A 12,639-nucleotide genomic window follows, 5' to 3' on the forward strand; every position below is an offset into this window, starting at 1 on the left:
CGCTTCATCTCAGTCCTCTCGCGAGAATTCACACTCCCATTCCCGTAAGCGCTGCAGCGAATGTGTACCGGAACTATCCACATCGGACATCAATCATTATTCTGTCAAGGAGACTTCCGGCACCCAGCGGAGAGATGGCAGCGCAAGCGCACATGGGAGCCTCAGAGCCTGGGACCCTTGTTCACGTGAGCCGCGTTTCGGCGAACGGCGGCCAGAGTGCTGACGTGTACCGCCACCCTGCGCCTGCGCACGACCGCCTGCGGACTAGGTGCGCTTGCGCAGTGCGGGCGTTTGTAGCCCGGGTTGGCTAGGCGGTGAGAAGAGGAAGCTGCTGTTGGGCCGGGGCCGGGGCGGTCCCGGAGCAGAGGCCGCAGGAAGACGAGGGTGGGCAGCGGCATGGCTCCCCTGTGAGCGGCGCGGACCGCACGATGGGACGGCGCCGAGCGCCGGAGTTATACCGGGCGCCGTTCCCGCTGTACGCGCTGCGGGTCGAGCCCAGCACCGGCCTCCTCATCACCGCGGGCGGCGGCGGCGCCGCCAAGACTGGCATCAAGAATGGAGTGGTGAGCCCCCGGCCTGCGGAAAGGGGACCCGGGGCGTCTCCCTTTCCGGTCCCCCGTCCCCTCTCCCCCTCTCGCGGGCCGTGTCTCCCCGGGGCCGCGCTCCGGCCTTCCGGTCCCCTTCGTTTAAAGGCCCCTCGGGTACTTCCCGCTAGTGTCTAGCGCACGGCCCCACCACCTGGGCTGCCTCCTTAGGCTGTGCGCCGCAGCCGGTAGCGCCCCCTCCCTCTCGTGCCGCTGGTGTGTCCCTGCCCTGAGGGTAGCGCGGCTAGATTCAGGGTAGAGCCTCCCGCTGCGGTTTTTCCTCGTCTTCAGCCTCTGCGAGGGCTGCGGCTTCTCCGCTTGCCTTGCATCAGTAAGGGAAATGCACAAGGACAGTTCAAAGTTTAAGGCGTTTTGGGAGCTCGGAGCTGCTGGGGACTGGTAGCTTTTACCCTTGTACTGATTGGAAGGAAATGGCCCATCTAGGAGGGGTTTGTCAGAAGTGGTTTCCAGGGACTTTCCTTGAAAAAGAATCCTGATGACTTCTAGGACATTTAAAACATCTTGTCTCCCTCAGGCTGCCCCTGGGCGTAGTCTGAACAGAGGTCCTGTTGTTCTGCTCCCATAGCACTTTTTACAACTGGAACAGATTGGCGGAGCCTTGAGCGCCTCTTTGCTGCATTCCCATGACACGGAGACTAAGGCCACTATGAACCTTGCCCTTGCAGGCAATATTCTGGCTGCAGGGCAGGATGCTAGCTGTCAGCTCCTTCAATTCAGACCTCAAGAGCAGGAGACCGGTGACAAGCAAGACGGTGCAGGTGAGAAGCCCCCTCTCGGACTGCTACCAGCAAAGAAACTGGTGAATCCCTCCCTTTTCTCACACCCCACCTACTTCCACCCTGGAACCTCTGAGGAGAAACAGATAATCACGACGACCGTCCTTCTCCCACAGTGTATTGTAGAAGTTGTAAAAAAGAGCCAAGTGAAACTACTGAGAAATCTAGAGCCACCGTTTGTGATTGCAGATTCCCAGGAGCAAGGCCCACGACAAAGGAAAGGGGCAGGAGCCGCAGCTGAAACACAAGAAACTGGGGCAGCAACTCAGCGAGAGGGAGTGGAGCTCAATGTGGAGAACTTGCAGTCTGTGCAGACAGACTTTGGCCCTGACCCACTGCAGAAGACTGTGTGCTTCAATCATGATAATACCTTGCTTGCCACTGGCGGCACTGATGGCTTTGTTCGTGTTTGGCAGGTGTGGCTTTCTGGGGATAGGCAGGTGTGGGATTGGGGTGAGGCCCGAGTTGTAAGAGTGTGGAATGGATCTTGGGTGAATTTGATGGGTAAATCCTGAGGTAGTCTGTGAGAGTCAAGCAGTGAATGGAAAGAGAAAGCCATCTTTGTAGTCAATGATCCTGGTCAGTGGTCCAGGGTTATAGATGTGTCATTCTGGCTGCAGGTACCTACCCTTGAAAAAGTTCTAGAGTTCAAAGCTCATGAAGGGGAGATTGAAGACCTGACTTTGGGCCCTGGTGACAAGGTGAGGGTACTGTAAAGAAAACCATGAAAAAGATTAGAAGTTCAATTGGTTCAGTAAGTGTGTCTCATTATTATTATCATTCCCTTTCTTTTTTTCTGTTTCTCCATCAGATGGTGACAGCAGGCTGGGATTTTAAGGCCTGTGTGTGGCAGAGGGACCAGCTGGTGACGGGATTGCACTGGGAAGAAAACTTGCCTCCTTTACCAGACACACCTTATCGCTATCAAGCTTGCAGGTGTGAGGGCTTAAGAGGGAGGGTGAATGGAAGATTCTACATAAAGGGAGGGAGACTGAAGCCCCCCAAAATAACTGGGAAGAATCGGGTTGGGATTTACCATTGGTCCTGAAAATAGCACTTCTAAACCCTTGAGGATAGAAGAGGGTAAGAGGAACTCTTTGGGGATCTGAATAGCACCACCCCTGGCTCCCAGGTTTGGGTGGGTGCCAGACCAGCCTGCTGGGCTGCGGCTCTTCACAGTGCAGATTCCCCATAAGCGACTGCGCCGGCCACCACCCTGCTACCTCACAGCCTGGGATGGCCATAATTTCCTGCCTCTTCGGACCCAGTCTTGTGGTAACGAGGTCATTTCCTGCCTCAGTGTCAGGTATGAACTGGTAATAGAAATTAACAGCTGGAAGTTATTCCTTGATTCAAAAGAGGATGAGGGAGGGGGGAAAAGGGTGAAGATGTCTGCAGATGTCATGGGATTGATGAAAGTTATGCTTTTGCAGTGAATCAGGAACCTTCTTAGGTCTGGGCACCGTCACTGGCTCTGTTGCCATCTACATCTCTTTTTCCCTCCAGGTGAGTGGTATAGTTGGATTATCAGTAGGATAGTGTGAATGTCAGGAGGGAAGTCCTGAGGAGGGGAAGTAGGAGTGGGATGTTTGTACCCATTCTGTTTCTTGTCTGTGGGAAAGAACAGCCCTGCACATGGAAGGAAAGACCTGTTGGTCCAGCATATGCATTTGCCTGAGGGAAGGGCCAAAACTGTCCTTGTGACCTTCATGATTGAGCTTTTTTTTCCTCCTCTCTCCAGCGCCTCTACTATCTTCGAGAGGCTCATGGCATTGTGGTGACAGATGTGGCCTTCATGCCGGAGCAAGGATGTGGCCGAGAGCTGCTGGGGTCTCATGAAGCGGCGTTGTTCTCCGTGGCTGTGGACAGTCGATGCCAGCTACATCTATTGCCCATTCGCCGTGAGTTTTGGGGAGATAGTGATATGAAGAACTGGAAGAGGGAGGGAATGGGAAAGTATAATGTCATTTCTTGGAAGCACCTTCATTTTCTCAGCATATGCTGTTTGCCTCAACTAGGCTGGGCTGTACTTTGTTTCTTGCCTTAGATTTGAATGCTCTGTGCCTATACTCTGGACTTTCTCCTAGGGAGTGTCCCTGTGTGGTTGTTGCTGCTGCTGTGTGCTGGACTCATCATTTTGGCCATCCTACTGCTTCAGAATACCTTCCCAGGCTTTCTCTAGCCTTCCTTGTTTCCTGGGGGATCAGGACCCTGGACATTGAAAAGACCAGAGCAAGTCAAGGCCTAGGGCACCACTAATTCCACTGAGACTGGAGCTGAAGCTGCCCCATGAAGACAAGGAATGTGATAGTGGCCCCCTACCCCACCTAAAAGGCTGAATGCTGCCGAACCCTGGGTTCTTGGTACAGGGTTCTTCTCATTTCACCTAAGACAGCAATTCCTGAGGTACCACTCATTGCTCCTTCTAAAGCAGAGCTGAAACTGTTCCTGAGAGTACTGAAAATGTGACAGCCGTTCCCACCTCACCTAGTGTTTGGATGCTGCACAGTCCCTGCCAGCCAGGAGCCAGACAGCCCCTTCCTCTCAACAATGTGAAGATGACTGAAGCCTTAGAGGCTTTACTACTCCCCCCCTACTTTGTTTGAGGGGCTTATCTCCCTTTTGCTGCTTGGTGATGAAGTGAACACATCCCTCCTCTTCCACGCAGCTCTTGTTCATTTGCCACTGAGATTAAATCAGTGCCCCAGTCCTTAACAACTTTTATGGAACTTGGAGATTTCACAAAAAAATCAGCAGACCAGCAATGCCTCAACAATAGGTTTTTTATTATGTTAAATTTCCATTCACACAAGGGGAGATGTAAGGCCTAAAATGAAACAAGCATGAGCTTGTGGGAATGGGCAGCAGGGGAAGGAAATAGCCAGGTTTGTCTCTAGGACCTTGAGTGAGCCCACACTCATAGGAGTTAAGAGGGTGAAAAGGGGAGTCAACAGCCTTTGGAAAGACTGCCCTTGGTCAGCATACCCAGCCCTCCTGAGTTCTGTTAGTCTTCTTAGTTATGAAGGGCATGTCATCACCTTCATATTAGGGCAGTAAAGTTCTGGGGTTTTATCAGAAGGGGCATGGTCTTACCCCAAACTATCTGGTTGGTTTCCAGTCTCTGATAGCATTGGCCATTACCTACAGTCTCTCTGTCCATGTGAAGGAAATCCAGCCAAACCAAACAGTTAATACAAACAAGAGATGTAGACGTTTACAGAAAATGGTTAATAAGGGGGAGGATGCATTTCTAGTGTCCAGAGCAAAAAGGCAGATATCTGACTTACAGCTAGCCAGTCTGGCTATCACTGCAGCAAGTTTGAACCATCCCTAGGCATGAGGGGAGAAGGGACCTCAATGAGTCAGACAAGTAAAAGTTAAAATTTAATAAATGAGGGGAAGCTGAGCTGAGATCTATGGCTCTTCTCCTAGGAGTCTGTCAGCCCTTGGCCTTCCTTGGAAGGTGGAGTTTCGCTGAGGGCCTGCAGTTTCCCTGCATGCTGGAAGACAGCGGCAGCATACTGATGAAAGAGGCGGCTCATGTAACAGTACTGCCATGGGATCAGCCCCTCCAGGAAGCCGATGTGGCCGCCCCGGGAAGTAATCAGCAGTGCAACATGTGGCGAGTGTGTAGCAGCCTGTAGTGGGAAAGCTGGGGAGGGGGGAGGAGGAGAGGGAAGGGAGAGCTAAGTCAGGAGCTCGAGGCCAGCCCCGTCCAGCTGAACCTTTCAGATCCATAGGATTGGAAGTATAATAGCAAACACATAGGACACTGTAAAATTTGCTTATCAATTTGCCAACCTCCCTCACTGAGCCTCACAACCACCTGGTGGGATATAGGTGCTATTGTTATTCCCATTTTACAGATGAAGAAAGTGCTTCAGAGAGTTGTCCAGGGTCACACCTAAGAGAGAGTCTGAGGGGAGGTTCTTAGGCAGGTTTTTTGGATTCTCCTTGATTCTCGCCCCTATCCATGCTACCTCTTTTCAATGCTGAGGATAGTGGGACTCACCTTGGGGAGGGGAAAATGGGTCATCTGCTGCATTGAGACAGAGCACAGGGACACAGATAGCATCCACCTTGGCTCCAGGGCTTGCTGAGTGGTAGTAGGTATCACAGTCTTTATAGCCAAAGGCTAATGTGGTGTAGCGCTCATCAAACTGGCGGATTGTTCGGGCCTGGTGGGGATAAAAGGCAGTTTAGTGGGGCAGCACTGAGAGGGTCGCCAAAGGACAGGGGCAGTGTTGGGGCTTGGATCTCTACCTTAAGCACATAGTCCACATCCAGTTTCTCCTCGATCACCTTCCTATGCCTGTGGTAGAATGTTTGTATCAGGGGGACAGTTGAAGTTCTAGGCTCCAGTAATCTTTCTCTAATTCCAGCCTTACAATTACCCCTCTCCCCCACTGGCTACCACCCTGACCTGCTTTTATTTTTTCAATAACAAAAGGTACAATTGTACTCAACTGAAACTCCCCCTCTGCCCCCCCCAACCTTCACTGCCCTACCGTTCCACAAATCTGCAGAGTGCAGCTGTGAGGTGCTGGTTGAAGAGCAGTGCATTGAGTGGTGTCTCCAGAGAGCGTGTGGTTTCAAAGGAGTCCCAACATGCAGACAGGGTCAGTGCTGCCACCAGCCCTGCTGCTTTACCTGTCTGTGCCAGGTGGTTCAGCACCAGGACCCTGTAAGGGGATTGGAAATTAGAACCATAAAGGGAGGGGGAGTTTGGACTTAGGAGTCCTTTAAAGATGGTAATCACTAAAAAAGGAGACAGAGAAAGAAGGTAACTAGCAATAAAGGATTATTTAGCAAAGGAAAAGGCACCATTAGCTGAGAGTTGGATCTATTCAGGAAGATCATGATTCTGTAAGAAAGGGCCAGAGGCCTGTTGGAGGTATGAGTGAAAGAAGGGACAAGATTCCTCTTAAGGACTGTAGTCTCTATCTCTTAGGTCAGCTCTAATAACCCATTTGGCTCTTACCCTCCTATTGAGATTCCTACAGCCAGCAGTGGGGACTGTGGATACTGGTGCTTTATGTGATTCACAACTATCTCCAGGTCCTCTGTGTTACCAGCGCAAAAGGCCCTGTGGGTCTGAGGACAAATGGTGTCATGTGGAGATAGGAATAGACAAAAAAGGGGCAGGGCTCCAGGTAAGGTAACTCAATGGGGCAAGGTAGAAAAGGGGAATGATGGTAGATAGGTATAGGGTGTGTAGGGGAACAAGCCCAAAGACTATAGGATTGCTGAGGATGAAGGGATCAGAGGGATGAGAACTTGATGCTAGAAAGGGGGATGGAACTCACCAGCAATTCTTCCCCACGGCAGCCCCGGTTATTAAACACCACGGTCCTATAGCACAAACAAGCACACCTTAGCCAGATCCACTCTGGAAGGCCTTTTTATCTTCAGAGGTGTCTTGCACAGAAATTGTAGTCATGAAGAACCCTAGTCTAGAATCCACAGAATTCTCTCCACCTCCCAATAGCAGGTCCCTCCCAGTATCTTTTCAGGAAGGCTGCCCTTTGCTCTACACACTTCTCCCTGGATCTATTTCTCCATCCCAGACTATTCAGATACCTGTCAGCCACCCTCAATTGCCATTCTTACCTGTAGCCATCTAGAGTGGCTTGGTATACTAGGTGAAGGATATAGGTCTCCTGGCTGCTGCCTGTGATGCCTGGGAGCAGTAATACAGTGGGCCGGTTGGCAGGGTCAGGGTATTGACTATTCTCAGGTTCTTTGGCCCAATCTAGCAGCAGTTGTCCCCCATCAGGTGTCTGGAGCACCTCACTGTGGAAGGGTATATACAGAGGTATATCTGGGGATTTCTATACTTTGGTTCCAAGAATTCTGTTAATACCCCAGCTCTAAACTCATGTGACATAACTGTGCTCCTTCCCTACCTCAGAATCTCAAGGCTAAATTAATAGAAATGACCAATCTTAGTGTTTATTTAGTGACTTAGGGGTTAGAGGAAGATAAAACTAGACAGAGGTGTTAGATTGCCAGCTGTCTATTCCAGCAAAATTCCCAAAGATGTCAGGAACCATATTTAAAATGTAATTGAAAAATGTTTAACAAAATCAATAAAAATACAACAATATTAACTTGTGGTTTTCTAAGTCAATATGCTGTTGCAAGGGTCTCTATATAAGTTGGATATCCCTGAACTACAAGACCCATCCAGGTGCCTAAAGAGAGGTTTTGTCCATAATCACAGAATGAATGAGAAAGTAGAATTGTGGCAATAGGACAAGCCTGATGTCCGACTAGTGGGATTTATAGTGTAATGGCACTTTTTGTACTTGAGTTCTACCCAGGGTGCATAGCCCACAGAGGATGGGATGGAATCAGATAGCTAAACAGGGCTTTTTTTTTTTTTTTTTTTTAAGCTTTTCTCCTAACTTCTCAGATCTTCTCACCTCCGGTAGGAGACAGGGGGCCGAGACTGCACAAAGACTCTGAGGACAGTTTGAAGCCTCCCTTCGAAACACCAGGGCGTAGGGTAGAATGTTTCCATAATAATAGGGCAGTGCTCCTTCAGGAAGGCCCGGAACTGGGGCCCTGCCACCAGCTGAGGCTTCTGTAACCACAGAACACAGTTTTATCTCACATATTGTCTTCACCTACCACTGCTTCCCACAATAAAGCTAGTACAGTGCTACACTCTAGTGGACTAACCAGATGAATGACTCCTTATCCATCCCCAGGGGCTAGTTTGCTCTGAGCCTTGATCCGGTAAATGTGGTCTTGACCAGGGTGGACCTGTAGGATTGAGGGGATCTTCTCTGGTTTAATAATAGTTCCCAGTCTGAAAAATTGCTAGGAACCCAAATCACTTATAAAGTAACAGGGCATGCCCAACCAAAAACAGATTCTTCAGTCTTCCTGGAATGTGTACACCCCAGACTTGATCCCAACATAATAAGCCCAGGGACAAGATCAGGGATAACCCAGCACTGCACTACGTTGGAATAGAACAGACATCCAAGTGATTGTTATCAACACCAGCATCCCAGTGGCTGGCTACTATGCTAATCCAGGATTTCAGGGAACATACTCACCTCTAAACTAATTACAGGGTTTGTGGATAGCATATAAACTACTGGTGGAATACTTGCTCACAGAAAAGTGTGCAAGCTGATGTGCTTCTGCCTCACCACCACTACTGAGCCCCCCGCTTGGCCTGGTTCTGAGAAATAAACCCGCACATGATAGAAACCCAGATGGTTAGCTCTATTCAGGTTAAAGAAGAGTTCTATGTGGCCCAAGGCTGTTAAGAGCTTTGTAGATTTTAGTTAGACATAATAATAACTGACATTTGTATAACATCTGTTTGCAGAGCATCCTTTACATTTTTTCCATTTGATCCTTATAGCAACTCTGTGACATGTAGATATTATTTGCATTTTACAAATGAAACCAAAGCTGAGAGAGAGAGGGATTATAATTTGCCCAGAGTCACACAATAAATCTGAATTGGGACTTTGAATCCAAGTCTTCCTCATTCAAAGTCTAAACTCTCTTTGCATTAGGCTGTTCTCATTGCCACTTAAAGGTAAACGAATCTAAGGTAAGCAGTATTTCAAAGACAATCTTGAACTGATCTGTTAAGAATGAAGAATAGGTGTTGATAGAATTCCTTTGGGGTTGGGTTATACTCAAGAGTCTTCCTAGCTGTTTATCCTATCCCTTCCTACCATATCCCTCAAATACTCAAATGATTCTTCCTCACATGGATATGTAGATTCCCTTTCAGTGGTGGCAATTATAACCCATCATTCCTACTTGTCTTGTGGAACTTTTGTTCATGTCCTTCCATAAGAGTTCTACAAAAGATCATCTAATATACTGGAGGCCTTCTTCCATTTCTCCTATCAATAAGAAGTGTTCCAGTGGAGCATGCAAGTTATCAACTATTCTTTACTCTCTTCCCGTAATTAGTCTCTTCTTTAATGATATCTCTTGCTCTAGTTCTTTATAGTTCTTCATTTATTGTGTGTTGTAGGCTGTTCACATCCACCATGTCTCTCTATTGTCCTGAGTGATACTCATTTTTAATTCTTTGGAGACTAGTGTTTCATAACTTGCATAACTTGTAGAATACTGGTAAAAGATGAGTTTTGCTTTCAAGGAGAAGACATTTCATTAAAAGTATTTAATAGTTTCCTGAAGCCTATCCATCCCTTTACCTCCTACTTAATTTTATATTCGCTCAACTTGCTGTTTATTTGCATTGTTTTTTTTTTTTTTTTTAACACACATACACATACACACATGTTCAATAGGTTGTCTATCTAACATCATTATATGATCTGGTCAACAAGCATTCATTATCACCTTCATTTTTTCCATGTGGCTAGTTAAGCCAAACATTTTTATTTATGCCCTTTTCTTTATACAATGTTTCTTTCCGAATGTTGAACTTTCACTTGAAATAAAGATTTAAGCAAAACCAAACCAAACCCAAAAATGCAGCTTAGCAAGATCTACTGACACAGTGATCAACTATATTTGATAACACATGCAACATTTTATAATCCATACTTCCATGACTCTCCAAGAAAGGAAGAACTGAGGCCAAAATTTTGAGTGGTTATGGATCAATTTGATTATTTTGAGTTATATCATCACCACTTTATAGGAAGGTGGCTGATCTAACCAGCCCCCATCAAGTTGAGTCTCCAAAACTATTATGGTACTCACTTCAATTAAATTTACAAATCCCTCCTGCCAGATCTCTCCCACCTTTCTATTTTTTGCTTTAGTTACAAGCCTGTAATGCATCTTTGTTGACTGAGTATTCCTTCATTGGCTTTCTCTGTTTATTTTCTCTTCTAGGGCTTTGGAAGAAGGCATCTTTCTCAAGCTCTTTGCATCTGGATAATACTAAGGGGAGATAAGGCCTGAAGGAATAGCTTTGTCCATCGCCGTCAGTCTGCTCAGAAGAGGTGCAGTAGGAATGATATGAAGGTGACAACCAAGGTGACAGGAAACGTAGCTCTCAGCTCTTCACCCATGCTGTCCCTTATTTTCCCCATAGTGGCAAGTGAAAGGTGGAAAAGTGGCAAAGTGGAAAGTGAAAGGATCTGAGCCAACCAGAGAGCATGTGTATAGAGAAGAAAGCCAAAATGCTTCAGACTTAGAAACATCCATCCAAATCCTGGTGCGAGCCTTAGGAAATCATAGGACACAAATCATTCTTCTCTCTCAGACCACTGCAGTAATCAAAAAGGCAGGATTAAAGGGTAGAGAAATCATACTGATTTAATGGCCAGTGAGATCTGCCACTCTCCTTACGCTTAAAACTATTTGAAATTTTCAAATAATTGGCAAGGAGGCACAAGTACCTGGCATGTAATAGATGCTCAATTCATGCATATTGATTGATTATTAATAAGGTAAAGAATGTGATTCCTGTATAGACTATGAGCTTCACCCTAGCTAAGTGTTTCATGGACATGTTGTATCCTGTGGATCACAAGTGTGTGTTTGGACCAATACAAGTCTGTCACTGCTGCTTAGAAAAGCAACAACTCAAGTACATATCCTATGGTGTTACATAGTGTTGATGAGATATTTATTGCTAAGCACTTTGCATATATTATTTCACTTGATCTTCACAATAGATAAGCACTACAGATTTTTATTATCCCCATTTTACACATAAGGCTCAGACAAAGTGCTATGTTGTTTTGAGTTGGCATTCAAACTCAGATCTTGCCTAATTCTGAGTCCATTCTGAGTTTTTTCTATATCATACTATACTGACTCTCTAACATTAGTTTACTAACATAAATTGAAATTTTTTCCTTCATATTAACCACAACTTGAAGATTTATTATTTCAAGACACAGAAAATGTATCAAGAATCTCTATGCAGCTGGTTATAATCAGGAAAAGAAGGGTTTAGAGAAATACCATTCTTGTCAATGTAAGTGATCAAAATAAATGGAACTTGCTTCAAAAGGATCTTCCAACAACTTCTCAAAAGACAGAAGTGGATTTCAGATTATTTTGTATTTTGCTGGTGGGAGTGGGGTGTTAAGTGCTATGGGATTGTTAAAAGTATCTTGGTAGATCTAGCTCCCTGCAACAAAGAAGTTAAATGAAAATTGAGGAGGGAACACAGCATTGAATTTGGATTAATATTTTGAAAAAAATTACATTTTACTTGTTTTTAAGCCAAATTAAAATGTCAATTTATAAAAACATCAGCTTCCTAATCTTTCCCACTATTTAGATGATCAGAAGGCCTAGTCAGAGGGGGCTTAATGAGCAAAAGTCAAGCACAATTACAGAATCAACCCCTAAGCTGGGTGTGGCGGTTTAAACGAGGCAAGGTTCCCTTATTTCATTTTTAATCTGGGTGAGGTAGCCCTAATAGTAGCCAATGTTGGAGTTAAGCAAATTATCTAGTCCCACAGGCTTCTGAAGGCCTGGGCCTTTCACCCAGTGGAACTATTGGGCAATTTGCCAAGCCAATGTGAGAAGAAAAAATATCGAGTGATGGAAGTTTTGTTCAGAGTTAGTTACTCCTTTCCCCTTGCCAGGGTACTTACCCTTTTACCCTGACATCTACCTGAATGGTTAAAGCTTTGCACAGAGACCTTAACTTCCCACCATCCCCGGTTTACAAGCAAAGAGTGCCTGAGAGTCAGCTGCTTAACCCAAAGTTAGGGACAAATTGACAGGTAATCTGCAAACACTCTGAGGGGATTCAGACCACTTCGAGGCAAAAGGGGGCAGGGGTCCCGTCAGTTACAAGCCCCCTGTGACAGATGGAGAAAGGCTAGCTATAGCTGATTTTAGAGCCACCCAGAATCCTTAGGGAAGAAGTAAGGCAGGGAAACCCAAACATTTTTGCAGCGTACCCCACAACCAGGCTGTACGTTGTTCGGTGAGAGCCCTGACCCTGCTTCCAGCCCAAGCAGCCCGGTGTCCCCGGCAGCGCACCCACCTGGGGCACACATGCCCAGTAGTAGCCCAGGTAGAAGACGACGCTAAGACCCAAGAAGAAAGGGACGAACTCGCTCCAGGAGCTGTCCTGCGGACCCGGGTCTCCGGTCAGCATCTTCAGCCTGAGGCTTTCTCTTCGAGCTGACCAGCTCCGGCTCCAAGGGCGAGTCTTCAACTTTGAAGGGAAGCCCCGCCCCACCGAACACTGGACCCCGCCCCGTGCACACGATTGGACGGGCGGGGCCCCGCCCCCGATGGTCCTCGCTGGGCCCCTCCCCTACAGGAGCTCTAGCTGG

General features: G+C 47.0%; 2 protein-coding genes across 5 annotated transcripts; one reads left to right on the forward strand and one right to left on the reverse strand.

Moving 5' to 3' along the window:
* Nucleotides 1–297: 297 nt before the first annotated feature.
* On the forward strand, nucleotides 298–10,426 carry PREB (prolactin regulatory element binding). 3 transcript variants are annotated; one of them, XM_031951384.1, is made up of 9 exons: nucleotides 298–563; nucleotides 1,171–1,363; nucleotides 1,571–1,797; nucleotides 2,002–2,082; nucleotides 2,193–2,317; nucleotides 2,514–2,687; nucleotides 2,815–2,887; nucleotides 3,123–3,282; nucleotides 10,226–10,426. In XM_031951384.1, exons 1-9 carry the CDS (start codon nucleotides 429–431, stop codon nucleotides 10,285–10,287), a joined length of 1,230 nt encoding a protein of 409 aa, XP_031807244.1. In that variant the 5' UTR covers nucleotides 298–428; the 3' UTR covers nucleotides 10,288–10,426. The 3 variants fall into 3 exon arrangements, with proteins under 3 accessions (XP_031807244.1, XP_031807245.1, XP_003767135.1); XM_003767087.4 differs by lacking the exon at nucleotides 10,226–10,426 and adding an exon at nucleotides 3,469–4,096 and having other exon boundaries at nucleotides 300–563; XM_031951385.1 differs by lacking the exons at nucleotides 2,514–2,687; nucleotides 10,226–10,426 and adding an exon at nucleotides 3,469–4,096.
* ABHD1 (abhydrolase domain containing 1) lies at nucleotides 4,147–12,609 on the reverse strand. 2 transcript variants are annotated; one of them, XM_023501520.2, is made up of 10 exons: nucleotides 12,345–12,609; nucleotides 8,066–8,149; nucleotides 7,807–7,967; nucleotides 6,992–7,174; nucleotides 6,688–6,733; nucleotides 6,363–6,475; nucleotides 5,890–6,063; nucleotides 5,645–5,693; nucleotides 5,394–5,559; nucleotides 4,147–5,033 (listed from the first exon to the last, which is right to left on the reverse strand). In XM_023501520.2, exons 3-10 carry the CDS (start codon nucleotides 7,902–7,904, stop codon nucleotides 4,810–4,812), a joined length of 1,053 nt encoding a protein of 350 aa, XP_023357288.1. In that variant the 5' UTR covers nucleotides 7,905–7,967; nucleotides 8,066–8,149; nucleotides 12,345–12,609; the 3' UTR covers nucleotides 4,147–4,809. The 2 variants fall into 2 exon arrangements, with proteins under 2 accessions (XP_023357288.1, XP_003767136.1); XM_003767088.3 differs by lacking the exon at nucleotides 8,066–8,149 and having other exon boundaries at nucleotides 12,345–12,531.
* Nucleotides 12,610–12,639: the final 30 nt, after the last annotated feature.

The sequence above is a fragment of the Sarcophilus harrisii genome, chromosome 2 (genome assembly GCF_902635505.1).
Source record: "Sarcophilus harrisii chromosome 2, mSarHar1.11, whole genome shotgun sequence".
NCBI classification, from domain to species: Eukaryota; Metazoa; Chordata; class Mammalia; order Dasyuromorphia; family Dasyuridae; genus Sarcophilus; species Sarcophilus harrisii.